At 43.9% G+C, this 25,535-nt stretch overlaps 1 protein-coding gene across 2 annotated transcripts; it reads left to right on the top strand.

Annotated features, from left to right (window-relative positions):
- The first annotated feature begins 5,979 nt into the window (after positions 1-5,979).
- On the top strand, positions 5,980-23,905 carry RBBP6 (RB binding protein 6, ubiquitin ligase). 2 transcript variants are annotated; one of them, XM_053470472.1, is made up of 17 exons: positions 5,980-6,841; positions 9,557-9,656; positions 10,509-10,545; positions 14,246-14,290; positions 16,301-16,389; positions 16,484-16,580; positions 16,821-16,960; positions 17,057-17,229; positions 17,385-17,488; positions 17,983-18,320; positions 18,599-18,698; positions 18,785-18,845; positions 19,223-19,286; positions 19,554-19,916; positions 20,043-20,144; positions 20,238-21,977; positions 22,075-23,905. In XM_053470472.1, exons 1-17 carry the CDS (start codon positions 6,676-6,678, stop codon positions 23,720-23,722), a joined length of 5,367 nt encoding a protein of 1,788 aa, XP_053326447.1. In that variant the 5' UTR covers positions 5,980-6,675; the 3' UTR covers positions 23,723-23,905. The 2 variants fall into 2 exon arrangements, with proteins under 2 accessions (XP_053326447.1, XP_053326446.1); XM_053470471.1 differs by having other exon boundaries at positions 18,596-18,698.
- The last annotated feature ends 1,630 nt before the right edge of the window (positions 23,906-25,535 follow it).

Raw genomic sequence — 25,535 nt, 5'->3', positions numbered from 1 at the left:
CACTAAGAGTCATCCCTGCAAAGCCCTTCTCAGCACCTTTCCTGAGAGTCTCGTGCTCACGTTGTGAAATAAACCCGGAGCTCATTTGACGGCCATCAGCTCTTAAGCCGCAGTAGAACGCGATAACAATATTAACAATAGCGGGATTTTTATTTAGCGCACGGATTGTCTCCGTTTGACCGGTCTGCGCGTGGGGAACCGGCAGTCTTTTTGTGCGCGTCTTACGAGCAGAACGGTTATCAGCAGACAGACTTTGTGTTTCGTGCCAGCCGTTTATCTCACGCGCTCACCCCGGAGATTTCAAAACCCAAAACCCCGCAGCTCAGCTAAGACGCAGTTTCCAAGCCCAACGTAATTGCTCGGATCTATTTGATTTTAGGGTTTTTGGAACGGAGCGGCTGACGGCGGAAGGATTCCGTGTAGCTGCGTGCAAGTAGAAGCGTCTTATTTATCAAAGAAGATGACGCAGAACAGTAAGATTTAAGGTCAGCGGCTGCCTGATGACCTAAGTGCGGCCAGATCGGCTGAGTGTGACGGCCAGTCCTGGTGAGATTGGTAGAAGACCCTTACAATTACAAATATCCTTACTTAATCTGACTTCCATTTACTTAGTAAACGGTACTAAAAAATGCAACATCCAAAGCCTTTCCATTTTAATATCGTAGCAGAGAAGCATCGATGGATTGTCAACGCTAAAGGAGGAAATAGTGGAATCTGGGTAGAGAAGAGTGAAAGTGGGGGTAAACATCGCTCCTCTGCCACCCGGAGGCTAAAATACTGCCCCAGTGACACAGCAGGCAGCCTCAGGGGCAAATTCCAAGTGTATCGAGGCACGCAGACCGTATGATGGCCTTTGGACTCTATATGGCGTTGGCTGCAGGTGGTTACAGGTGCCCCTTGTGGTTAAATCTGGAATAACATGTGAAAAGAAAAAATGAGTATGGTCCAACTTTTTAATACACCCCCCCAGGGGTAAAAAAGATATTTGGCAGCCCACCCTCTATTAAAAAAATGTAAAAATGGGTGGACCTCCTTAAAAAGTGGAAACATTTAGCCTTTTCGTATCTGTCATCAAAATTTCCAAGAAACATAAACTCTGCCTGCAGGTCAGACCTATTCGGCCCCATGTGGTCGGCCCATTTCTCCTGCTGTAAAGACTCAAACCTTAATCCGTTGTTGGTCTCGTTTTACAGATTCAGGTGCCTATGCCACGCATGTTTAAATCCCCTCACTCTGTTTACACCTCCCCCTTCTGCTTGGAGACTGTTCCACTTATCTACCACCCTCTCAGCAAAGTAAAAAGTTCCTTATGTTACATCTATTTTTTTTGGCATTTTATTCTCCACTTCATTAAAAACAAATGCTGAGAATAAAACAGAAGTGGAGCTTCGCATCTACAGCTGCGGTGATTAGAATGGAAATATCCGAGAAGGGATGTTGCGCTTCTCGTTACTCGAAGCCAATAACCCAACGCAGCCAAGATCCTGAACACGCTAATAGCAGGAACTCATCAGGAGATGTTCAGCCGGGAAGCGCATCGTCTCCCCATTGAGGGAAATAAAGGAATAATTTGCCGCTTCCAAAAACAAGGGTATTATTTTTTTTATAGTTTGATCTATGCATGGATTCAGCTGCAACGCGCTTTCCGTCGCTTTCCTTTCGCTTTCCTTTCTTCTCCCTGCAAATAGAGATGCGTAATATCTGCGAACAGGCCCGGGCTGTGGGTCGCTGGCCGAGATCGCTCCACATGCACCTGATCTCCATACCTGGGAACTCGCCGCTCCTCCACCTCTCTGGGTCGCCACCATAAAACCTCCGCTCTGACATGCCCCACTCCCTGCCCATTTCCTCCTTAAATAGTGGCATGTTTGCAAAGTCGTCGGGACGTCCTGCCCATATCCTGCAGGGGGGGCTCCCGGTAGTCCAGGTATCCTGATCTCCCGCTCCAGTGGCTGATTGGGGTCTACAGTGTGCGCCCACCAGCTTGGCTCCATGCTACATGAGCATGGATGTGAGGGATGAAGTAGAGAGCAGAGTCAAGTGTGAAACCAAGGCTCTGTCAGTTAGATGGTGAGGTGGCCAACAGTGATAGAGATGTCAGGAATCGTGGAAGAGCGGTTGATGAGATCACTATAAGCTCGGTCTTTGAGATCGATCGATGTTGAGCTTCAGGTAATGAGACACCATCCATTCCATTTTATTCCAAGATATGAGTTGTCCAAGCGAAGAGGTGAAGATGGAAGAGTAGAGGCCCAAGAAGTGAGCTCTGAGGAGCACCACCAGACAGCAGTAGGGGAGAGGAAGAGGTTCCAGTGAAGGAGGCACTAAAAGTGAGGTCAGGGAGGTAGAAGTTAGACCAGGAAAGATCTGTGTCACGGATGTAATATGAAGGGTTTGTAGGAGATGGGGGTCGGTCAGATGTATCAAAGGCGGCAGAGAGGTCCGTGAGTAGCGAGAAGTGGTCTTTTGTTTTAGTGGTTTTGTAGTAAATCTATTAGTACTCAATAAATACATATGTATTCATGAATTAAATGTGGAATAAATGGAAATGTATACAGGTGCATGCGCAGAACTGATAAAACACAGATAGAGGCACAAAGAAACTGCAAGGGAACCTCAAAAACATGACATATGATGCACGTTAAATGTAATAAACGGTAATAAGGACCCTGCAAAACGACATTAAATAAAAATATAACAAAGAAAATTATATGCATATGTAAATTCCCTTATCTACCATCTTCTCAGTAAAACAAAGCTTCCTAATGTTACTTAATATAGATTATAAAATAATTAAAACATTGATTTCCACAAAGGACGTCTGCTCGAAATCATCTAAAACCAACTTTATTTTTTATTATTTTTTCATTTATTTTTTTTAATTTTTTTATTAAGGAAAATACACCAGAAAATGTATTTTAGAAAAGTAACGGGAATTTAAAAGTCATCTGTAAACATGGATTACCTTTACAGACAAATCATTTCAGGCATGAAGAGGAATTGCCATTGAAGTAGGGGAGATCACACACGTCTCGGGTGAAAAAAAAGGGGTAAAAAAATGTAAGAATTTAAAATACGCCGAGACTTATTCCCCGCGGAAAACACTTCATGTACCCGGAGGTTTGGAAAGGATTTAAGCTCCAGAATACCATATGTTCCGGTAGGGCTTGTCCTCTCAGCCCCAAGAAAACATTTCACTCCGCATCTCATCAAAGCCTCCAAATCTCTCCTCCTGCAGCGAAGTCTCCCCGCCTGGTGGAATTGGAATCCGTTGGTGGAATAAATATCTTTTCTGACGTATGACTATGGGAAAATTCGAAATAAATAAAGAAATTTGCATTTTTTTATACTGGGATCTGCCGATAAGGCACTTAAAACACGGCCCCAACGTCTCCTGCGCCTAGTATGATGTCAGGGCCCATACGTCCCGTAACCTTTACATTCCAGAAACAATCAAGCGTTTACAATGTAACAGTCAGAATTCTTCATTATTATCAATAAAGGTGCATTTTGTATGCAGTGTTATTGCGCCCTCTAGTGGCGAGCAGAAAAACTAATCAAACTGCGCTAGGAGCTAAAACCACAACTCTCCTGTAAACTCTCCCTTTAGTAAATAGACCCCATGTCTTCTTTTTCAAATAAAGCCAAGTGGCCGAATTTTCTGAAGGGTTACATAAATGTGATCTAAGCAGAAGGCCAACTTATTCCTACTGGTGCGTTACTGATGGGCAAGTGTAAAGCCTATTCCCGGCATAACCTTTCAAATAAATATGCGCAGGAATTGTACATTTTCAGGTTGCGCATGGATGTTGGTCTTTATTCTCAATAATTGAGGGTGCCGGAGGATATCATGAGGATGAGTAGGAACCTATGCCATCAAAACATTCATCCACCACTGAGAGAAGCCACAAGGGTCTAGAAGTATCATCTTTAGTAGCTGAAGGACCAGATCTTCTAAATGGTGGGTGGCTAGTAACAATGAAACGCTACACCGGATCTTCAACGCCTCCCGTAATGCGATCACCATCCAGGCGCACATTTTCCACGGTAAGGATATATTTGTTACAGTTTATAAAGCTGACTTCTCAATGGAACCCGGAGCTTAAATGTTTTAGTAGGAAAAGGTACTCACAAAATAAGAAAGGGTTTAATGACCGTAATGTAAAATAAAAGCATTATATACAAAAAATAAAAGACATATAAAATATACATATATATCCTACTGCTGGAGGGATAAGAACTCTCAGCCAGGAGCGTAACACGGGGCACCTGCTCCTTCTAAAGTGGAGGGGGTCCTGGTATAAGCCCCCCAAAATGCTTCTAGGTGCAGAAAAGTGTCATTTGAAACTGGCCCTAATCTGCTGTTAATCACGCCTGTAATATTTTACCAGCGAATGCACACAAAGTATGCGGGACTTGTTCTATAATTATTAACTTCATCAGTTCAATGACATGTTCTAAGATGCAGCCAGGTGGATGAAGAACTAGATACAGGCCCAGAGAAGAGCCCCTCAAAATAATTTGCAGGATTCTGTGTTTCGCCACAAAAACCTGACCCATATTATTGTTGTGACAAGTCTAGACAAAGGATACAGTAACCAACACACCTAGCCGCCAAGCATACGCAAGGAAAGTACTTTCCAGCTACGTCAGACTATGGTGGAGGCATTCTGTTACAGCTTCAGAGCTGCAGCTTCCTGCTAAGGTTTTTTTTTTTTATTAATTATTAATTCAGCATGCCCCCCTGGGACACTGGTGTATCCCTTTAAAGGTGCACACAGTTACAATATAAAGTTATCCTTATTCAAGAAGAGGTTTCCACAAGAATTTTGTACTAAGGTAACTCTTGCGTGTAAAAAAAAAAACACAAAAAAATTGCTACCATAAATCACATTAAAGATGGGGGCATGATGACCAGAAGGTAAAAATAGAAATTGAAAAATGTGCACCTCCCAAATGTGGCCTTTTAGCCCCCAAACAACCTGACAAGCGCATGTCTGGGTGGCATCACTGTACGGCGCATGTGATGAAGTTCTTTGCCCTTATTGGAGGATCGGGAGAGGACGTCACCGCAAGCGCTGCCATATTGCCCTCAGTTGGTGCTTTCGATGACGTCCTCTTCTTCTGGGATCGGGGAGGACGCCACCGCAATCCTAGCCATTTTGGTGGAAGCTCCCGGCAGGTTATGTCAGAGGAGATGCGGACGAAGAAAGAAGATAGCAGATTGAAGAAAGAATTGAGAAGGGAGAAGATAGAAGAAGGAGATAGGGAAGCAGAAGTGGTCGGCAGAAGCGGAAATGGTCTATAGAGAAGGTAGGGGAACACTTAGAGAGTGAACAAAAATGTGAGTGTGAGTGAATGTGGACCCACGAATAGGGGTCTGGCCTCATTTTCGGGTTTTATACACATCACCAAATTTACCAAAACTCTGTACATTTTCAATTACGAATTTGAATGTCTACGTCTTCTTCTTCTAAAGAAAACAATATCAGTTGCATGGTTTCACTAAATGACGAAAATTACAGCTAAACATGAGTACTGCAAAAATATTGAAACAGCCTCGGTCACGAGGGCACAAAAAGAAAAAGGGAGCCATTGGAGAAAAACAAGGTGGGAAAAGGGTCCAAAATAAAGCGCCAACAAAAGAAACCCGATTGAGTTTTGTATCCATTATTTCTTTTTAGTGGTAATTCTTAAAAAATGTATTATTATGTTTTTTATTTTCTTTTTTTTAAATGCCATTTAAGTGTTCTGTGCCTTTAAGAACATAGAGTTTTTATCATGGCGGACAGGGCTGGATCTGCTGACGTCACCGGCCCGCGCTTCGTCACCTCTGCCATCGATATTCAAAAATAAACGATAACAGTGCCAGGACTTACCTGCCCTAATCCAAAATGGCGCCGATAACCACCCTTTCCTTGTACGTAACGTGCGCGTGCGTGAGCGCTCATTGGAACATAGCGTGTCGCCCGCGCAGATCTGCCTGGAAACCCCGTGAGGTAGACAGACGGTCAGTTCGCCATTAGCTGCTGTGAGGAACGCGTCGAAGAGATTCTTTGGACGGTTTTCGGATTTGCAAGGGCTCTCGTAGCCCAAAGTTCACCCCCACAGACCCTCAGGGACCATCCAAGGGGGTTTACCGTGGGGGGCGAGCTTCGACTCTCCCGCCTGAGGTATTCGACGACTCGGAGCCTGGGACTAGGCCCACAGCCGTCTATTGTGTACCCGACCAGGACTAGGTCGGCGCTGGGACTTCGCCTGGGATCAGGACATCACTTGGAGGACTAGGACTAGGACGGGACTGTGTGACTACCCCGCCGGTCGGGGGAACTTCACGGACTCGGCCTCGGACTGTTGGCCCCCTAGAGACCCTTTACTGGATTCAAAGACATTGATTTTGGCCTAAGGCCTGTTGGACTGTGGAAGATTAAGGAAGCCTTGGACTTTTCTATTACCCGTTACCTCTGAAGACCGGGTGTGTGTGTTTCTGGGACGGAAGGCAGGGTAGAGGAGGCCCGTTTGTCACCTGGTGGGCCTTCCCCCCTCTCTTCCGGTGCCGTGTGCGGACCATCAGCCTGGTGTGTGTGAGGGGAGTCATGTGTGTGGGGGGCTTTGTGTGCTGAGAGTGAGTGTCCCGTTTCTCTCTAACTACACCCCCACCCCTCTGTATTTAACATGTCGTGTGTGCACTATAAGTTTTCCTCCAAACTCATCTATGACACGGTCACGTTTGACGGGCTGCACATCTGCCTGAGCGACCTGAAGAAGCAGATCATGACCAGAGAGCGGCTGAAGGCGGCGGACTGCGACCTGCAGATCACCAACGCCCAGACCCAGGAAGGTAAGGAGTCATTGCGTCATTCGGTTATTGGGAGGTTGTGTAATTTCTGTTTTGCTCAACGGGCAGAGCTTGGTGGGAATTGTGGTATTCCAGGTGCACATGGTGGGCTGTGTTGCCTAGTCTCTTTTAAAGGGATGGGCGGGGCCTTTTGGCTCCTCCCATCCGGTGCTGCATGTTCTTTGACCCACGCCATGAGCATATGGGGGGATTTACACGGGTGGAAATGTGTGCTGAGGTTTTCAGAGCTCAAGATTCTTTTATGGGGCGCCAACAGTTTCTGCAGCGCCGCTTACAATACACACATACATTCAAATGCTATGACTTAAGAATTGATGATCTCATACATTAAGTAAAGTGCTAACCTGTGTATGTATCAAGCGGCAACTTGATACATACAAAGTCATGTGTTAGGATATGCTTTCCTAGGACCATAACTGTGAGCGAAGTAATGGATGAGTCAGACTTTTGTCCATAATGGCTTAATCATGCCTTAGCACTTCATGGCTGCATACCCCATCTCCTCTAGATTGTAACCTTGTGTCCTGCACCATGTATATCGGCGCTGTATAAAACAAAAATGTAATTATGGCTGTGGTTGCTTCCTGGTGTCCAAGTTATGCGGCTGATGACCGTAGGTTACGTAGGGTTTGTTTTCTCGGGTCTTAATTCTGTAGGTGTAACCACAATGTTAACAACGCAGTTGTATGTTGCACAATGCTCTAGAAAGAGCAGCTGTGACAAATGGAGAAGATTCAAGTTGGGACACGGGAACAAAGAGAGGAGTGCCCTGTTCTGACGAAACCTCTCAGCCAATTCATTATCGTGTTTCCACAGTCACGTCTGCGCTTTCAGACATTATCACGCGGCTACAACGCGTTTCACTTCCTTAAAATAACGCGGTCTGTTTTGCCAGTAAAATTTTAATGTATTTTTATAACATCTTTGCGATCGCGTTGTCATATTTTATAAATACATGATATAACTTTAGTGTGTGTATATGTACATATATATTATGTTGTTCCATGTCTGTGCGGCAGTAATATGAGTAACCCTGTCTGTATGTAGCATTTGTTGGGTGTGTATAGCTGACACATTGACTTGGCTTCGTTGGTATTTGAATAAGTGATCCGTGGAGGTGAAATGAAGGTTTTTATAGTGTATCAGGTCGCATTTATGACATTGAATGTGGACAGGAGTAATTGCAAAAAGGCTCCACAGTCATTGTGATTTCCTTGGCTTGTTGTGTACAGCGTGTGCTCCCAGCCATACACATAACATTCAAGCTTTCTGTTCTTTACTAAGAGGGTTTGAACTGGGATCCGTATTGGGATTCGGAGTGCTGTTCTGGGTTAATGTGCGTTAGATGCATTCCTGCAGATGGTCTGCTATTGCTTTTTGGCCGTTTAGGCAACGTCAGCCTAACTAAACAAACATGGCAGCATGGGGACAGCATGGCTGCCGACTGGCAGGAGATATCTAATAGAGAAACTATTATGTCCCGGGTCAAGTCGTGCAGCGAACCAGAACTACGTCGGTTGCTGTATTCTGCATCTGTTTCTGAGACTGAACAGCATCCCTTTGCTGACCGCTCGGTGTATTTTGTTCTTAAAGAATTAGTGATAGGGGTTGAATCGCAGTGATATTAACCGCGTGTTAAAGGTGTAGATACTGCAGGTGGGTGGGGTATTAGAGAGGTGCTTCTCCCGTTGGCTCGTACATTTCTCATGTGAATGGATTATTAGTGTAAATAATTAGAATTGTTAGAATGGGGTCTGTCGGAGGATTTTCCATTAGCGGCAGCCGCTTGATCGTTTCCTGTGTTGGCTCCGGCTCGCTTGCTGATTACTCGTGTTTTTGTTGAACTAAGAGGGTTGGTGGCTGCCATTGTAAACTTGTTACTCTGTGTGCTTTAGCTTGAAGAGAGTCCAAGGTCCATAAAGTTCAACCCTTCTACTGATCCTTCCTGCTTTCGATCCAAAAGAAGGCAAACACAAACTAGCTATTTTTGCCATGTATAATGAATAGTTTAAATCGTTAAAGTGGACTTGATGCAAATACAAATCATTTTCGTTGCCTTCCTTTTCACGGTTAACTGTTTCGCTACATAGCGGCTTGTAGCTCGTGTCTAGATAAAAACTTTATATATATATATAATTTTTTTTTTTTTTTTGAAGCGCCAAAAATAGCACTCTAGACATGTATTGTTTGGTTTTTGGTACTTGAATAAAAAGCTTGTGCTGTATAACGATGCCCGACTCCTATCTAATGATGCGCTGCTCCGTCATGTTATTGACTGGGGGTGGCTGTGACTTGGAGCCGGGGCGCTAGCTAAACCTTCTCAATACATTACTGCATTTCCGTGTCCGGTAGATGCGGAGGAGATTTAAAACGGGTCTGTCCCAGTAGAAAGGGCTACGGTACAGGCATCCAGTAAATACGGTTTGGCGATAGTGATCATGTCGGCCGTGGCTGGTTCAGCGTTATTGCTAGCGGGGCTGCGGACTGATTTGCCAACCCACAAGCTTTGCGTGCTTTTAAATACGGCTCAGATCGTCCGCGCATGTTTGTAGAAACCTGAGGCCGTGGTGGGGACGACGACTTGGGTTTGTCCTCTTGAGCTCTGAAAGTTTTCTCACACAAATATTTAGTGCTTTTCCTTTATGACAAATTGGTGTTATTTTTTCCTCATTATTCACGGATTTCGTTTATTTTTAGAGTATACAGATGATGCAGCCCTGATTCCTAAGAACTCATCTGTAATTGTCCGGAGAATTCCCATCGGTGGTGTAAAGACTACAAACAAAGCATATGTCATGTAAGTATTCCTCTAATGCTTTTTCCTACTACTCTCCGTTGGCCCTTTAACATCCAAGCCTTCGTAGTTAATGCAATTTATAGTGTATATCTTCCCTGTTACCATATAACTAATGGCGACCGCTGCCATTTCCGTACTCTGGCGCTGTGCAGATGTTTATCCATAATGTATCGGTTTGTCAGTTCTAGTCATACCCCTTGAGTATATGTGTTAAGCGCTGCGTAAACTGTTGGTGCTATATAAATAAAGAATAATAAGAATGGTTCACGGGGCAGAGAACGCTAGCACTTTCATTGCCATTAAACTACATTTAGTAGAGCGACTGGCGTGTTAAAGGACTCTGCATTTCCCTTTTGTTCCAGAAATGTTAATGATTAGCAACCTACCAAAGCAGCGCTGCGCCCTCTGCATGGGAATGTAGCTTATATTCGGTCGTCCCCCGGTGTCTGCCCCGGTATAGGCGCTCTGCTGTGCTCTCTCGTCTCCGGCGCCCGTCTTACACGTTAAGGGCCGTTTCTGCCCGCAGTCAGAGGTCTGTAAGCACAGCACCATGAAATGGCAGAGCACAATATGACTGCTGGGAACCAGCATGATCGATGCAAGGAGGGGTATGGGTATTAGGCCACATTAGCTGTTCATCTGCATGCAGACATGGTGTCACAACATGTTCTGTATAATTCACGACTTCTATTCATTCTAAGCGGTGTCTGGGCATGTCCTTCTCATGCTCATCACAAGCTCCCTTCTTGGATGCTTAGACGAGCACAGAGTAGAAATGACATGTAATAATTCAACGTTGGTGTCAATGTCTTTCTGATTTTTTCTTTTTTTTTTTTCCCCCTCGCATTCTAGAAGTCGTGCCGAACCAGTGAGTGGAACATCAAAAGCAGTATGTACACACACAATCACACTTTTCCTTATGCATTTGCTCTTAAATAACTGAAAATTCCAACAGCAAGACCCCATCTTTCCCGATGATTTTTTTTTTAATTAATCTTTTGGGTTTGGTGAAGTTGTGAAATGTAAATACTGTGTATTGTTCTAATTTTATTCCATGCCATGATTTGCACTTTGTGTAAGTGCGTGCGCAGTGAAGCACTGTATTTCACATTGAATGCCGCCATATATCCTGTACTATAGGGTGTTGTACCGGCTGATGATCGGTTGCAAGTCACGCTTGTGAACATGATGTCATGTTCTGTATCAGGATCTGTTCTGTATAGATCTGTTGTATTATGTATTGCAATAAAATATTTATTGTGTTTTGCCGTTTTAAACTGTTAGAACGCCTCCATACCGCCAAAGGTTTTTTATAAATCTATTACTATATTTCATGGGAAGTTCTTATCTTCTGTTCTGTCTGCTTTTCTGAATTTTTTTTTTTTACATCTGTAATGTTTGCATGAGAACGTTAACTGCAAGGAACCCTTCTCTATATAGTAATTGGTGTTGGTTACCTGAGATATGAGTGCAATACTTGCGACTTTCTCTTATTATTATTGGTCACATGTGACGGCTCAAAAGCATTTACTACTTTGTAGCTCATACAGATGTGCCATCCAGGGTTAATCGAGCTTTATCAGGCCCCAAAAGTGTTCGCCAATAATACGTCTGTTTGTTCCCATGAGTATCCTCTTAAAATATTAAAATGTTACCCTTTTGTGTGTAAATGTATGAGCCTGGCTGACTTTAGTACAGTCTGTTCATCATTCCCACAATATGTCCATTGGCATCCATAATCTCCCCCGTCCATCACTCCTTAACTATATGCCGCTCCCAGCTCTCGCACACACGGGGTGCTTTCATTTCTCGACCCTTTGATAAATCTACCTGGAAATGTCAAGGGAATCAAATTGTGTAAAGTTGGTGAATATATTATATAATATATAACATGTTTCTCAGCACAGACTTTCTACCTGCTTGTTTTTGTTTTCCCGCTAATTTGTAAATCTAGCGATTTCAGATGCTAGTGCTTGAGCTTAACGACATATCGTTAGAAAATGACTTAATGTTTAGAAAGATTAGATTATAGACAAATCATTAATCCGTTAAGTGATTGAAGCTCGGAGACGTCCCTTTGGCAGCAGACACCCTCGTGCTACGTTGGGACCCCCGTTTGCATGAATCTTTGCGCATGCTGTAGCCTAGCACCAGCTAAATAACGCTCTACCTTCTGAAGAAGTCTAGTTCCCGTTGTGTTTGCCCACCCTGTGGCTGGCTGAGCATCATGGGACTTGCATTCTGCAGGAGCCGGAGAACATTTGGTTACCCGTACTGTAACTCAAGCATAATTGCATTTAATTTATGGAGTGTTTTCAAGTCTCATGACTCTGATATAATGCGTGCGTTCTAATTAAATGTAAACGGCATTACGCTAACTGCTACAGTGCATTACACGGGAAGAAATCCGGTTCCGTGTCCAAAGGCGATTCTGAGCTGCGTGTTCTGTAGAAATGACCTGACGTTTTGCTGAATTGGTTGGCCCAGATTAGATCGGGCTTCGTTACTGTAATGCATTACTGTCTAAGAACTCAATACATAAAAAAAAAACATTGTTCATTGACGTGTATACAAACTGAGTCACGTGTTAATAAAAAAAGTTTCTTTTAGTCCTTTGTGTTCCCTGGAATGTCTGTTGCCTCCAAGTGTAATTTCCAAAAGAACGCATTTATGTTTCTATGGTCGAGCCGCGGCCGTCTCACACACTGCCCTTTATAACGATGTGCCAGCCTATACGCTCCACGTATATTATATAGCATGTATTATAAAGTGTATTTATTCATCACGTTCCTCCGGAACACCGTGCCGTATAATCTCTGAAGGGAATCGTTTCACAAATGGAACTTGTCACTTATTGTAACTTTTCTTTTTTTTTTTTTGTAACCCCCCCCCCCATTTTGTGTAATTTCCGGTGAGCGGGGGGTATGTGATTTGATTTTTGTATTTTTTTTTTTTTTAAGCCCCCTTGTTGATCTTTTCTACATGCACGCTGTGTATTCTAAGGAACAATAATCACAAACAAGTATTTGAAAGCCGGTTATCAGAGTGCTTGTAAAATTAACCCGTTATGTGCCAGTGTTTTATGTTGATCAGGCATGACTTTTGGGTCATAAAAAAAAAAAAAATAGCATCTTAATCCTCCGATACAGGTGTCCAGCACTGGTCATTAACAGTAACCAATACCTTATTCCCAATTTATTTTTTAATTTTTTTTGTCTATTGTAGCAAACTAAACCCTTCAAAAAAACTATTTCATGGCTTATTTTTAATTTGTCCAACCATGATCTTATGCGTGCGCTTTAGTGGCCAAGCAAACTTTTTCTAAGGTGTGTATTTAATGCCACCGATCTCTTTTGGGTTTTTGGGGTTTTTTTGCGTGATCCCACACCGCAGCTTCTGGGGTCGATGGACAGTCCTGTGTGGGTAGGTATCAACACTGAGCCGTGTGCTCGCCCTAAAGTGCTTACTCCATGAGAATTTCCTGCAAAGCATCTAAGCTTTTATACAAAGATATATATATTTTTATTACTGTAGTGAAGTCATTAAACAACATTTCAGAATTGATCCGGGCCGCCCAGCTGCGGGATGACGCCCTCGTTGGCCCTTTTCGGTTGTCTTGAGACAGATCGTTCCAAAAGCAGAAAGCTAGAGTCACAAGCTAGGGTCTCCTGTTTTCTGCGTATAGAAGTTCTGCAGAACTTCTGCTGCTACTTGGCCAGGCCGGTTCCCTGCAGACGCCCCGTTTAGGTGCCATGCCGTTTAATTTCATATATTTAACTGCATCTTCAGAAATATTAACTGCGGCTCTGTAAGCGTTTGAGAGAGAAGATGCTTTATGGCCCTCTTGGTCTCTGCATTAACTTCTTTCCCTAACAAAGACACAAAATGTAGAGAGGATTCAATACAAAATCAATCTTAGACGTTTAACAGCGATGGCCTTCTATATAATAAGCTTCAAAACCGAAATATATCCGTACCCCGGGATCCCTGAGCTACTTCTCATCAAATTATAGACAAACGAGTTACGTTGCCTATCGAGGCGTTAAGACTGATTTCGTTTTGAACCATAATGCTCTAAAGTACAAACTTCATGATCCGATATCTATTTTATCTGAAATCGTGTTTTATTCGGTAAAGGCGTTCTTTAGTACCAATGTCAAAATGTACAATTTCCAGTGAATTGTCGGATTATGGATTATATTTGATTGAAATATTACATTTCTGAAGGGAAAAACTCATGATGTGGTTGCGGTTCAGTAAAAAAAACTGGAATCCTATTGTGTATTTCAAATTTTTTTAAGATTTGTGTTTTTTGAGGGTTTTTTTTCTTTGTTATACATTACGAAAAGCCAATAAAGTTCCTTTTACCCGACGCGTGAATCTTCCCGTTATACCCTGTAGATAATCCCAGTGTTTTTTGTATGTTTTTTATGCTTATCTCTGAAACGTTATCCGCTATACGCTTTTGAGTCACATGTGACAATAAGGATGGTGTCTGTCTTGACTGTAAGGGATTTGGGGGGCTTTAGTACTGTTTTTTTTTGTTTTAATACGTGAATGTTTCTTTTTATTTAATTTTCTACAAACAGATTGATGACGCTTCTGCATCTATTTCTCTGGCCCAGCTTGCTAAGGTATATATATAAAACTGTCACATTTGCATTTTCTATATATGTTTTTATGAATCGGTTTGCATTCTGTGTGAAAGCCACGTCACATTCTCCTGTAAAGAGTAGCCCCTCCAATATTGGAAGGATAAATGCGAATACCAACCCGCCGCATCAAACCTTACCGGCTCAAGATAAAAGAAGGAAAGGATTTGCGTGCATTGCTACTCGGGTTTGCGTTCTATATTTTTCCACGATTTGAAGAACTTCGTGGCTTCCTATTTATTTTTTTGAGCATATTTGAAAGAAGATCGTACATGCGTGCCGATGAATCTTTGGGACTGTGCCGGTTCAGCCGGGGCGGATGGCGGTTGAGCTTTTGCCATGGACACTTTACATCAATCTCTAACGGAATTCCGTGTTTCCGAAGCTCGTACTTCTTGCCCGTTTTGGCCGGTACCCGAGATAATTGGTTAATCGGTGCTGCTGTGAATACACCAATGGCAAATATAGCAGTGAAAACTCTACTCTATTGTTCTTTTAATTGCCCCCAGACGTTTCATTCAGGCGAGCCCTCTAAACAATCACGCTGCGGGCTATTAATGGCGTTTCATTCTTTGTTGTAAAGGCGTTAGAGATGCTCTGCTGAATGAAGTAACTTTGTAGCAATAAGCTTTCTCTTAAACAAGCGTTCCTGTTTGCTGGCGATATACCCGGTGCTAGGTAAAGTCTACAATACGGCATCTGTCTTCTTCAATGCCCCAATCATACTAGGGGTTAAATTACCCACCCGAGTCAGGAGCACCTCAATCTCATGCTGTTTGTCGCTTGGTGTATTCTTGGCAACGCTGCTGGTTTTGATTACATACGCTTGCCGTTAAGTATATAACCGTTCATGAAAGATTGATGTCACTTGTATGTCTTAAACAGAATTAACATTAAGAGTTTATTTTTTATATATTATATATAATTGTCTGAACTACAATGTAAGTTTTGGGTCTGTAATAAAATATTGAAACGGTTTGCTTGTTTTGTGAATGAATGATTGACCTGCTCATTCGTTCGATAGAAATGCCCGTAGCCAGGCCATGTTTATACCTGCTTTTTAAATTGGATCTGCCTCGAAAAGTTTATTATTTAGCTGACAGTGAATGTTTTTAAGTAAAAAAAAATGTAGTGCTTGACAGATGAAAGTCTCTGATGTATGCGTTACTGCGGCATGCGTGTCTTGTATGAATAACTTTGTGTGATGATCAACACGCTTTCAACATGTTAATCATAAACACCTTCTGTTAAATGGTTTTCATGTCTGAAGGATATCAGTGTTAGCTTTGCCCGGAAAGAGGAGGTCCTTGGTGATCTGTAACTGAACTTTGTCTTAAGGGGTGCCATGGGTTCAGATTCATACTCCAGTATTTTCCCTAATTGGTGAATATTTAAGGAACAGTCGCTGATAAATTGAGGATGGGGTGAGCAGGGCCTAAGGTATCTGCCTATGGGCTCCTTCATTAAGGTCCGTCTTTTTCTCTGTTCCAGACTTCCTCGGTAAATTAGTTACCTTCAGTATTAGTCTTGCCTTTTAAAATATTATATATATATATTGACTTTATGATCATTTGGTATAAGAATGTCGTATTAAAGCTTCTCTTTACTACATTCTTCTGGTTTTTGGCGTTAGTATGTGAGTTAAGTCTTAATGTTAAGCTGCGTTGGATAAATGTCTTCCACGAGCCTCGTCACGGGCGCAAAAGTTTAAGTATCCCCAGCTGGTCCTGGAATAGTCCGGTATAAACATGGCCTGTTGTGCTTAACCTTTACAGTGCTGAATTGGGCTTTGTTACCTGGGTCACTGCAAAGGTTAAGCCTTTAAATCTCCATCAGGAGATGCCCCCTTCCTAGCCGTACGGCGTGCTGCTCTTTACAGGTCTGAATGTGTGTGGGGTGGCGGGGGCTCGCACTGGTGTTTGGGAAAGGGGATTCCTTGTACCTTCTTTGATCAACTAATTTTATTTCCCCACGCAATTGCCTGTTAAACAGACCGGCAACCTGGCTGAAGCCAATGCTTCTGAAGAAGACAAAATCAAAGCAATGATCTCTCAGTCTGGACAAGAATATGACCCTGTCAAGTAAGTGTCCTGCCTTCCGGTACATAGTCCTGTCGCCCCCGGGCGCTTTCAGCAGGTTTAAAATAATCTCTCTATCCTTTTAACTTTTTCCCAGCTATATGAAGAAACCGCTAGGCCCTCCACCTCCATCCTACACCTGTTTCCGATGCTTGAAACCTGGCCACTACATTAAGAACTGTCCTACCAATGGGGTAAGAATGTGTCCGCTCTCACAATAACTAAATGGGGCTACAGAGGGTTAAAATACGCCAATAGAGGTCTTTATGCCCCCTGCCATTCATTAACTCTGAGCTTCTGCTCAATGCTTGGAGTTTGCACTCAGTTATCCATACTGCACAGTTGGGTAGAATTTGTTTTGGGGAACAGTGAAGGTATTTTATCTCCATTCAAGAATTATACATGTATTTTTTTATTTTTCTTTTTCTGTCCAGGACAAAAGTTTTGAGGCTACGCCGAGGATTAAAAAGAGCACCGGAATCCCCCGTAGTTTCATGGTGGAAGTAGAAGATCCAAATATGAAGGGGGCCATGTTGACAAACACTGGAAAATATGCCATACCTACTATTGATGCGTAAGTTTCCCGTAGGTTAAGTGTAAATTATGGTCTTGTCCTAGGTTGATGGGGTTATGGCAATTTTTAAAAATCTCCCTTCATTTTTTTTTACAGGGTGGCATATGCTATGGGCAAAAAAGAAAAGCCCCCGTTTCTTCCAAATGAGCCCTCCTCATCTTCAGAGGAGGAAGACCCCATACCTGACGAGCTGCTATGTCTGATCTGCAAAGACATGATGAGCGATGCGGTTGTTATCCCGTGCTGTGGGAATAGCTACTGTGATGAATGTAAGTACGAGCTTTCCTCTGTGCTCAGGATACATGTCTGTTGCCGCCAGAGCTGTAGGTGACGTTGGGATCCATTTACATTGTAACTTAAAAAGGCTTCTTGTAATCACATTTTTGTTTGTCCCTCAATTCTTTTCTTCTTGATGTCCCTGCAGGCATCCGCTCGGCACTACTGGAGTCTGATGATCATACCTGCCCTACTTGTAATCAGGCAGATGTCTCGCCTGACGCTCTAATTGCCAACAAGTTTTTGCGCCAGGTATTTGTCATTTAAAGCATGTCTGGTGTAGCTACTCTGGCACCTTTTCACGTTCTGGGTGGCCAGGGATGCATGGATCTACGGCACCACTAAATAGAGGGGCTTCACTTCCCTGCGGAAACATCTAGGTTGGAATATGCAGCAAAGAATGATTGGAACTATTTATATTAAAATGTCTAGCGTTTCACTGCAAACCGTTGTCGTCATTGGGGGGAAGCATATTTCTTACATTTTGTGAAGCTTAAGAAGTATTGGAGAGGGAAAAGGCTTTGACTTCCAGCTTCGATCTCTTTCATTGTTTAAATATTTCCACTTTAAAAAAAAAACAAAACATGGTACCCAAATTTGAACCAGTCTCAAGGGCCAGTAAACTGGATAATGGCATATCAGGGGCCTTTCTTATTAATGGGGTTACTACACCGGTTTTATATAAAGTGTTCTGGTTTAATCCTGTTAAACTTAAGTCACACCTTTTATTTGACATTTTATTCCAGGCTGTAAACAACTTTAAGAATGAAACTGGTTACACTAAGAGGATTCGTAAACAGCAGTCTGCTACGGCCCATCGGCAGTCACAGGCTCCCCCGCCTGCCAGAGCTGCTCAGCAGACCTCCCGCCTGATGACGTCCCGTCAGCAGGACCCTCTTGTTGCTGCCACCGCTTCTGCGCCAGTTGTTAACCAAACCGCTCCCAGCGCTGTTCCGAGCCAGTCTCCTGCACACAGCACCCCTCCGGCTAATCCTCCTCCTCGGACTGCCTCTCCTGTGGATTCTACAGCGGCACTGCCGTTACCGGTCCACAAAGACCGAGAGAAACCCGACGCGGTGTTTCAGTAAGTCTCCAGGGACAACTTAACCTTAAAAAACGCTTTACAAACATATGAGATCATTATGTAAAATGTCTGAATTTTGGGCGTTTAGTTTCTTTTTTTTGGGTAGGTTTGTCTTTTTAGATGCTTGTTAATCTCCAAGTATCCTAATTGTCTGTTTTTGGATTGTTAGTTTGTCAGATGAAGCCTGGGGATCTGCCCCATACCTGTTTTTATTTCCGCTGAGATGTTTTGGTTTTTCAATTTCTGTTCTCTCTTTTTTGTCCCGCTTCTTACAGCAGTCAGGACAAAGTCAGCTCCCGTTCCAGTTCTGTTCCTGCCGTACCAGTTTCATCAGCCGGCTGCGTGCCCTTGCCTGGCAACTCCATCCTAGGCGACAAGGTTTGTATTTTATCACGTCGTGTCTGATTCCGTCACAGTGACCTTTTGAAATGGTGTTTTTGACTTGTTTTTTTTTTGTTCCCCAGGGGTTTCATGTACCTGTCCTTGGCCAGCTGCCTTCGCTTGCTCATTGCCATCCTGCCCCTAGTAAGTAATGGTGTTTACAATGTAAACCAATTGCTGCCAACCTAGAATATACCTTGTATATCATTAGTATACCTTTGTATTGCTGTGCAACAAAAACATTTTTGAGGTATTGTTACTGTCTGAAAGGGGGCATAGAAATCCTCCAGAAACCCTCAAGGACCTCTGATGTTGGGCTTCAGGATATTTTATGTATTAATGTGCTGGACTGTATTGTTTCATGTTAAATGGATGCTATAGGCTCTGGCAAGATATCGGCCCTTGAGTAGGGAACTGGAAACCCTATCTTAAAGCCACAAGAAAGTGCTGTTTAGTGGACCTGACAGAAAGCATATGAATGTGTATTGAATTCAGTTTTAATGTTTTGTTTTTTTTCTCAGCACCACTTCTGAGGGCAAATATCCCCAGACCATCCGCTCCTAGACCACTCATGGCATGGGATGGGTAAGCGCTCTATTTTCTAATCTGTGGGATCTCCAATAAGAAGATTCCGCTTTTCTCTGCACTTAGTTGGTTGTGTAACTGCTGATATTTTTAGATTCAGACTTTTTTCCTTTTACATGCCAGAAACTTGTGTCCGTTCACTTTAGTTTTGTGCATTACCAGAACCCAGTCTAACGAAAACTTATCTTTGTATGTGATTTGGTGGCTTCCAGTTGACTTGTTACATGCACAAAGTTTAACAACTCTTCTAACTTCTCTTTTTTGTAGTAGAGGACGTCATCCCCATAGTGATCGCCCACCTAGAAATCAGGGCCCTTCCATGGGATCATCAGGACCTGTATACGTCCACCCTCCTCCTCCATTGTTTCCACCTCCACCACCTCATGGCCTGCAGCTGCCCCCAGGGGTGCCGCCGCCGCAGTTTCCACCGCAGTTCCCTCCTGGTCAGCCTCCAGCTGCTGGTTATAATGTTCCTCCTCCTGGCTTTCCTTCTGCCCCCGCAACCGTCTCTGCCCCGTGGGCTGCTCCAGCCGTGCAAACCGCACACGCCAGCGCCATACAAGCGCCTTCACTGGCACCTCCACTGTCTAAAGAGGAGTTCTACAGGGAACAGCGCAGATTGAAGGAGGAGTAAGTACCACGCATAATCTATTCCTAGTCGGAAATAAAACGCCTTCATAATAATAGTAAGGTCTGTTGGAGAAAAATACCCCTTTCATCCCTTCCCTGTAAGACTTATCTTTTCTTCCACCTTAGAGAAAAGAAGAAATCTAAACTCGAGGAATTTGCAAATGACTTTGCCAAGGAGCTAATGGAATATAAGAAAATTCAGAAGGAGAGGAGACGCTCCTACTCCAGGTAAGAGAACAACGTGATGCTGTAGATACAAAGTAATGGCTTCCTACCTGTCAATCTAGGTTTTTTAACAATTTTTTTACTCCCTCTCTAAAGGTCCAAATCTCCATACAGTGGTTCATCCTACTCAAAAAGCTCCTACTCCTATTCAAAATCAAGATCTGGTTCTTCACGGTCACGTTCTTACTCTCGTTCCTTTAGCCGGTCACGCTCCCGCTCTTTTTCGAGATCACCTTCGTACCAGAGGAAAGTACATTCAAAGGGCCGCACTTACCGTTCGAGATCTCGGTCTCATGGGTATCCCCGTTCTAGATCTCGGTCCCCGTACCGGCGGTACCATTCACGATCTAGGTCCCCTGTCTATAGGGCCCCATCTCCTAACAAGAGAGTCATTGCACCAACAGAACCCGAAAGGAACGATCGTGAATACTTCAACCGCTACCGGGAGATACCTCCCTATGACATCAAGGCTTTGTACGGGCGACAACCTGACCTAAGAGATCCGTACGAAAGGCAAAGATTTAGAGAATGGGAGAGAAAATATATAGACTGGTATGAGAAGTATTATAAAGGCTGCGCCGTGAATGCGTTACCACGACAGAGGTCACCTGTCAACAGGGATAACTTCTCTCCGAATCGCTTCCCGATTCAGCCTCAAGCTCGCCGAGATAACTCTCCATATAACCGAGGCCGCAGAGAGGATTATCCTCCCCTGATGCCACATCGCGGCCGTCCAATGGGCGCTCCATATCAAGAAAAGCTGCCTCCGCGTGACGCTCATATCGTGAAGGATAACAGAAGGTCAAAGGAGAGAGAAGCGGCGAACCCACCTACAGACTACAAAGGTGGGAGCAAGCACAAGAAGCATCGCAAAAAGCGGAAAGGGGAGGAACACGAAGGACCGAACAAAATGGATATCGACTCTACCCGGAAACACAGAGACGCGCATGGAGATGATGTCAAAAGAAGCGAGCCCCCCTTTGTGCCCACGAGCAAAGATGATGCCACTCCTGTGCGGGACGAACCAATGGATGCCGAGTCTGTTGCTATAAAGCCGGTCTCTGAGAAGGACAAGAGAGAGAAGCCTAAAGGAAAACCCGAAAAAGCAAAACGGAAACCCGAAGGAAATCCGACCAAAAAGGAGACCTGCAAGGTGATAAAGACCGAAAAAGTAGGTTGTGACGGTGAGAAGGAAAGACCTGCTAGTACAGAACCACCTCAAAAAAGGCCTAAAGAGGAGCCAGTCAAGGGGGATGTTACCAAGCACCCTCCATTGCTGAAGGATGAGAAGACCGCTTTACTGCCCCGCAAGGTTCACCTCAAACTGATGAAGGAAAACCACGATGGCAAACCACCCAAAGATGATAAGAACAAGAAAGAACCCCCAAAAGACGCAAAACCCGAGAAGCCTGTCGCCAAGGAGGACGTGTCAAAAAAGCCGGCAGAGAAATCCCGAGGAACAGACGCCAAGCAAGAAAAGCGGAAAAGGAAAACGGACGAGAAAATCTCAGAAAAAGAAACGGAGAAAAATCCCAAAGCGGTAGCCAGTGACCCAGCGAAGCCTTCCGCCATCAAAGTAAAGTCTGAGGCGGAGGTCAAGAACCCTGAGAAATTAGCTGAACAGGAGAAGCCCCCGCCTGTGAAAAAAATCAAATTAAACCGGGAGACCGGGAAGAAAATACCGACCGCTGAATCTACAGGAGCGGCTGAAGAGGCCCAAGATAAAACGGAGCCTCCTGTGGTGGCCAAGCCAAAAGCAGATCGCGTGAAGGGGAAGGTGAGGCGGAAAGTTACCATTCCAGATGGGTCTGGATCCACCTTGGTGGATTATACCAGGTAGGAGAGTGATGACATGCCAAGCACAGACACTTTATTTTGCTTTGTGTTTTGTTTTCCTCATGATTCCCTTTTTTCCCCCCTTTTTCTCTCATAGCACAAGTTCCACCGGTGGAAGCCCTGTTCGAAAAGGGGAGGAGAAATTGGATGCCAAGAGAATGGTTATTAAGACAATGGAGGAATATAACAACGATAGCACTACTCCTGCTGAAGATGTAATAGTAATCGTTGAAGTTCCACAGTCTAAGTGGGAGATAGATGATTTTGTGTCAGATGACGAGACAAAAGATGCTCAGAATATCACTGCTACAGATAAACCAACGAGCGTACCAGCAAAGTCTTTACCCACGGCAGCTCTTCCAGATAAAGAGGCCAGCTCCACGGAGAAGCCGAAACTACCCCGGGAACATGGAGAGGGGGATTCGCCACAAGATTCCAACACAAATAAAGAATCTGCCGTAACGCACGCTAAAACTAGATCGAGTGATACAGACAAACCTGCCGAGGACAAGGAAGCGTCCAACAAAAGAAAAGGAAGCTCCCCGACTGACAGCAGCTCCGATCGTTCCGGTCGTCTCTCCAAAGAAAGGGCTCCCGAGAAAGTAGATTCCGCGCGAAGCTCTTCCAGCCGAGAGAAAAAGTCGGACCATTCAGAGAACCGGGACAAAAAGACGGAGCACGAAAGCAGGGAGAGGGATAAGAAACTGGATCATGACAACAGAGACAAGAAAAATGACCATGACCGAGAAAAAGACAAGAAGCCAGAGTCTGACAATAAGGAAAGGGACCGGAGACAAGAAAGTGAGAGCAAAGAAAAGGAGAAGAAACCAGAGCATGAGAATCGAGATCATAGCAGCTCTAAGAGGCGAGATGAGAGGAGGAGAGACTCTCCGATCAGGAGCAGAGAGTCATCTTCTAGTTCCCAAAAACCCAAACCCAGAGACACGCAACCCGAGTCGTCTAGGAGAGGCGCAGGGGACTCGAAACGCGCCAGCTACAGCCCTGCGCGAGAACGCAGACCCAAAAGTGACCAGAAAGCTTCCGATGGCAAACGCTCCACCCTCGATCAAAAATCCCCAGAGAAATCTAATACGAGAGGAAGGGAGAGACCTGCCGCCGCGTCAAAGGGTGCAGATGAACCCACTGAGAACAAGCCTTCATGCACAAAACACTCTTCACCAGAACCCAAACCGGACGCGGAATTTAATGAAAAAGACCCCAACAAGCTAAAGCCGCCTCAGAGTCGCTCGACGAGGCTTTCCACCGACCTGGCCAGGGAGACAGACGAGGCTTCCTTCGTGCCTGATTACAACGAGAGTGATAGCGAGGCTTCCGTGAAACAGGAAGACCCTCCAGCCCTGGACTGCCAGGAAAACAAAATTAAGGAGGATTCTGCCATGGACGCCCCCGAGCCGACGGACATTGCTCTGCCCGGGACTGGCCACAGCAGTCCCAGCATCAGCCGTAGCCACAGCCCTGCCGGTTCTCAAACCCACAGCCGCAGCAGCAGTGCCACTTCGGCGGGCAGCCAGGACAGCAAGAAAAGAAAGAAGAAAAAGGAGAAAAAGAAACACAAGAAGCACAAGAAACACAAAAAGCATAAGAAGCACGCCGGGAACGAGTCCGAGGCGGAAAAGACAGAAAAGTCTCAAAAACACAAGCATAAAAAGAAAAAGTCCAAGAAGAGCAAGGACAAGGAGACTGAGAAAGAGGAGGCCAAAGTCAAACCTCCTGTGTCGGTGTGAGCCGCGGCCGATGGATCCGTCAGCGGAAGGCCTGTCCCAACTTAACTGTATACATTTTATTTTCATTCATTGTAAATTCAGTGTAAATATTGGGAAACTGTGCCACACTTAATATATTGATTGACTTTTACATAAGAGCTTTATAAAGTGAACATTTTTGTACAGAACTGCGTGTGTTATGAACATATTGCATCTACCTTTTTTTTTTTATATTTCCGGGGCGCCTTTGCATTTAGCCAACAAATGGCTGTAAGTAGTATACTCCAAAAAAAATATATAAAAAATCCCTTTCCAGAATGTCGGGTAAGTCTAAACACGCTAATTCGACTCGCCCCGCTGGAGATAGCCTACCGGTAGTCGGGGAGAAAAAAAAAAACTACCCCCGATTTGAGTGCAATGGACGTCTCTGTTGGTGGCATTTAAGCTTCTCCTAAACTGCATCTAAAAACGGGAAGTATTTTTTTTTCTTTAAACCTCTGCTCGGAACTCTTTTGTATATTGTTCAGGTCTGTAACAATCCAGCGCCCCTTTACTTCGGCTTCAATAGCACCTTATAGATCTCAAATCATCACAAGCCTCTCGCTCCGTGCGGGGACCTAATACGAGCAGTATTTCTTCAATAAGATCTCATTTTAGTTTTTCCAGCACATTGTAAAATTGGCGATTTTGGTAAAACTGTATAAACCATTCATTGATCTCATTTGGCTTTTCATCCAATTCCTTCGAGGTTCTATCTCCTGGAACATTAATTCCCGTCTCTCTTCATTTGCTTTGTGCTTGTTGAAGGATTAGCTTCATATATCCAAAGTTTATTTTATTTTACATGGATCCTTTAGGTATTACCTAAATCCACTTTCATCTTTCAATGAACGGGTTAAAGGCTGGGACCCCCCCTCCCTACCTAAGATTATCAGTATAATCTGCCGTTTAACCCTTGGGGGGCTGTTTATTACCCTTAATTGGTGATATATTTTCTTCATAGGATTCAAGGGGCTATTATTAATGTTGTCACATTTCACTTTTGGCCAAAATGTACGTTTTAGGTTTAGTGTTGCTTTATGATTTATAATTTTAAGGCAGATTCTCAGGCCTATTTTAAGGCTGTTGAAAAGGACCCTCCAGCTGCCCCCCGGAGTAGCAGCCATTGGACTCTCTTCCTTCGCCCTCCGCCATATTTTGTTACGATTCCAGCTGGAATTCGGCGCTCTGCGCAGAAGAGATGCATCGCTCCCAATTGTCTTATTTCGTATCATTGTGTATACACTTTAAGACTGGCAACCCTACCTCAAGTGATTGTATATGTTGTTTTTTTTTCTTCTCATCCTGTAAATAAATGACAATGAATTTAACAGACGCTGCCTCGCGTGGTTTACATTTAAATTCAATGAGAACTCAGACCCTTTGATCCCTTGAATAAGAAGGTGATGCGGCCCTTAATCTGGTTCCTTGCTGTGAGGGGGGGTTGGGGTGCAGGAAAAAAAAAAAAAACTGGCGTCCGGGTCGAAAGGTATCGGTGGTCGAGTAGAAGGTGGGGAGTTCCTTTTAAAACAGATTTTTATATAAAACAGGTTTTTATATACATTTAATATACATGTAATTGAGGAATTTGGACAGGAGGCAAAAATTTGGCTTTTTCTTTAAGTAGCAAAAAGAAAAAGGTGATGAGCGGTATGAAGGCTAATTTCTTGGGCAAGTTTAAAGCATGCGGGTCAATAATATAACTAACTAAATATAGAATAAAGAACTGATTCTAGTGGTTTTGTACACTTGTATATAATCTATGTATAATAGGCTTAAAGGATGATAGATTCCC

The sequence above is a fragment of the Spea bombifrons genome, chromosome 7 (assembly GCF_027358695.1).
Source record: "Spea bombifrons isolate aSpeBom1 chromosome 7, aSpeBom1.2.pri, whole genome shotgun sequence".
Taxonomy (NCBI): domain Eukaryota; kingdom Metazoa; phylum Chordata; class Amphibia; order Anura; family Pelobatidae; genus Spea; species Spea bombifrons.
The sequence above is the reverse complement of the archived record's forward strand: the minus strand, read 5'-3'. Positions and strand labels throughout refer to the sequence as shown.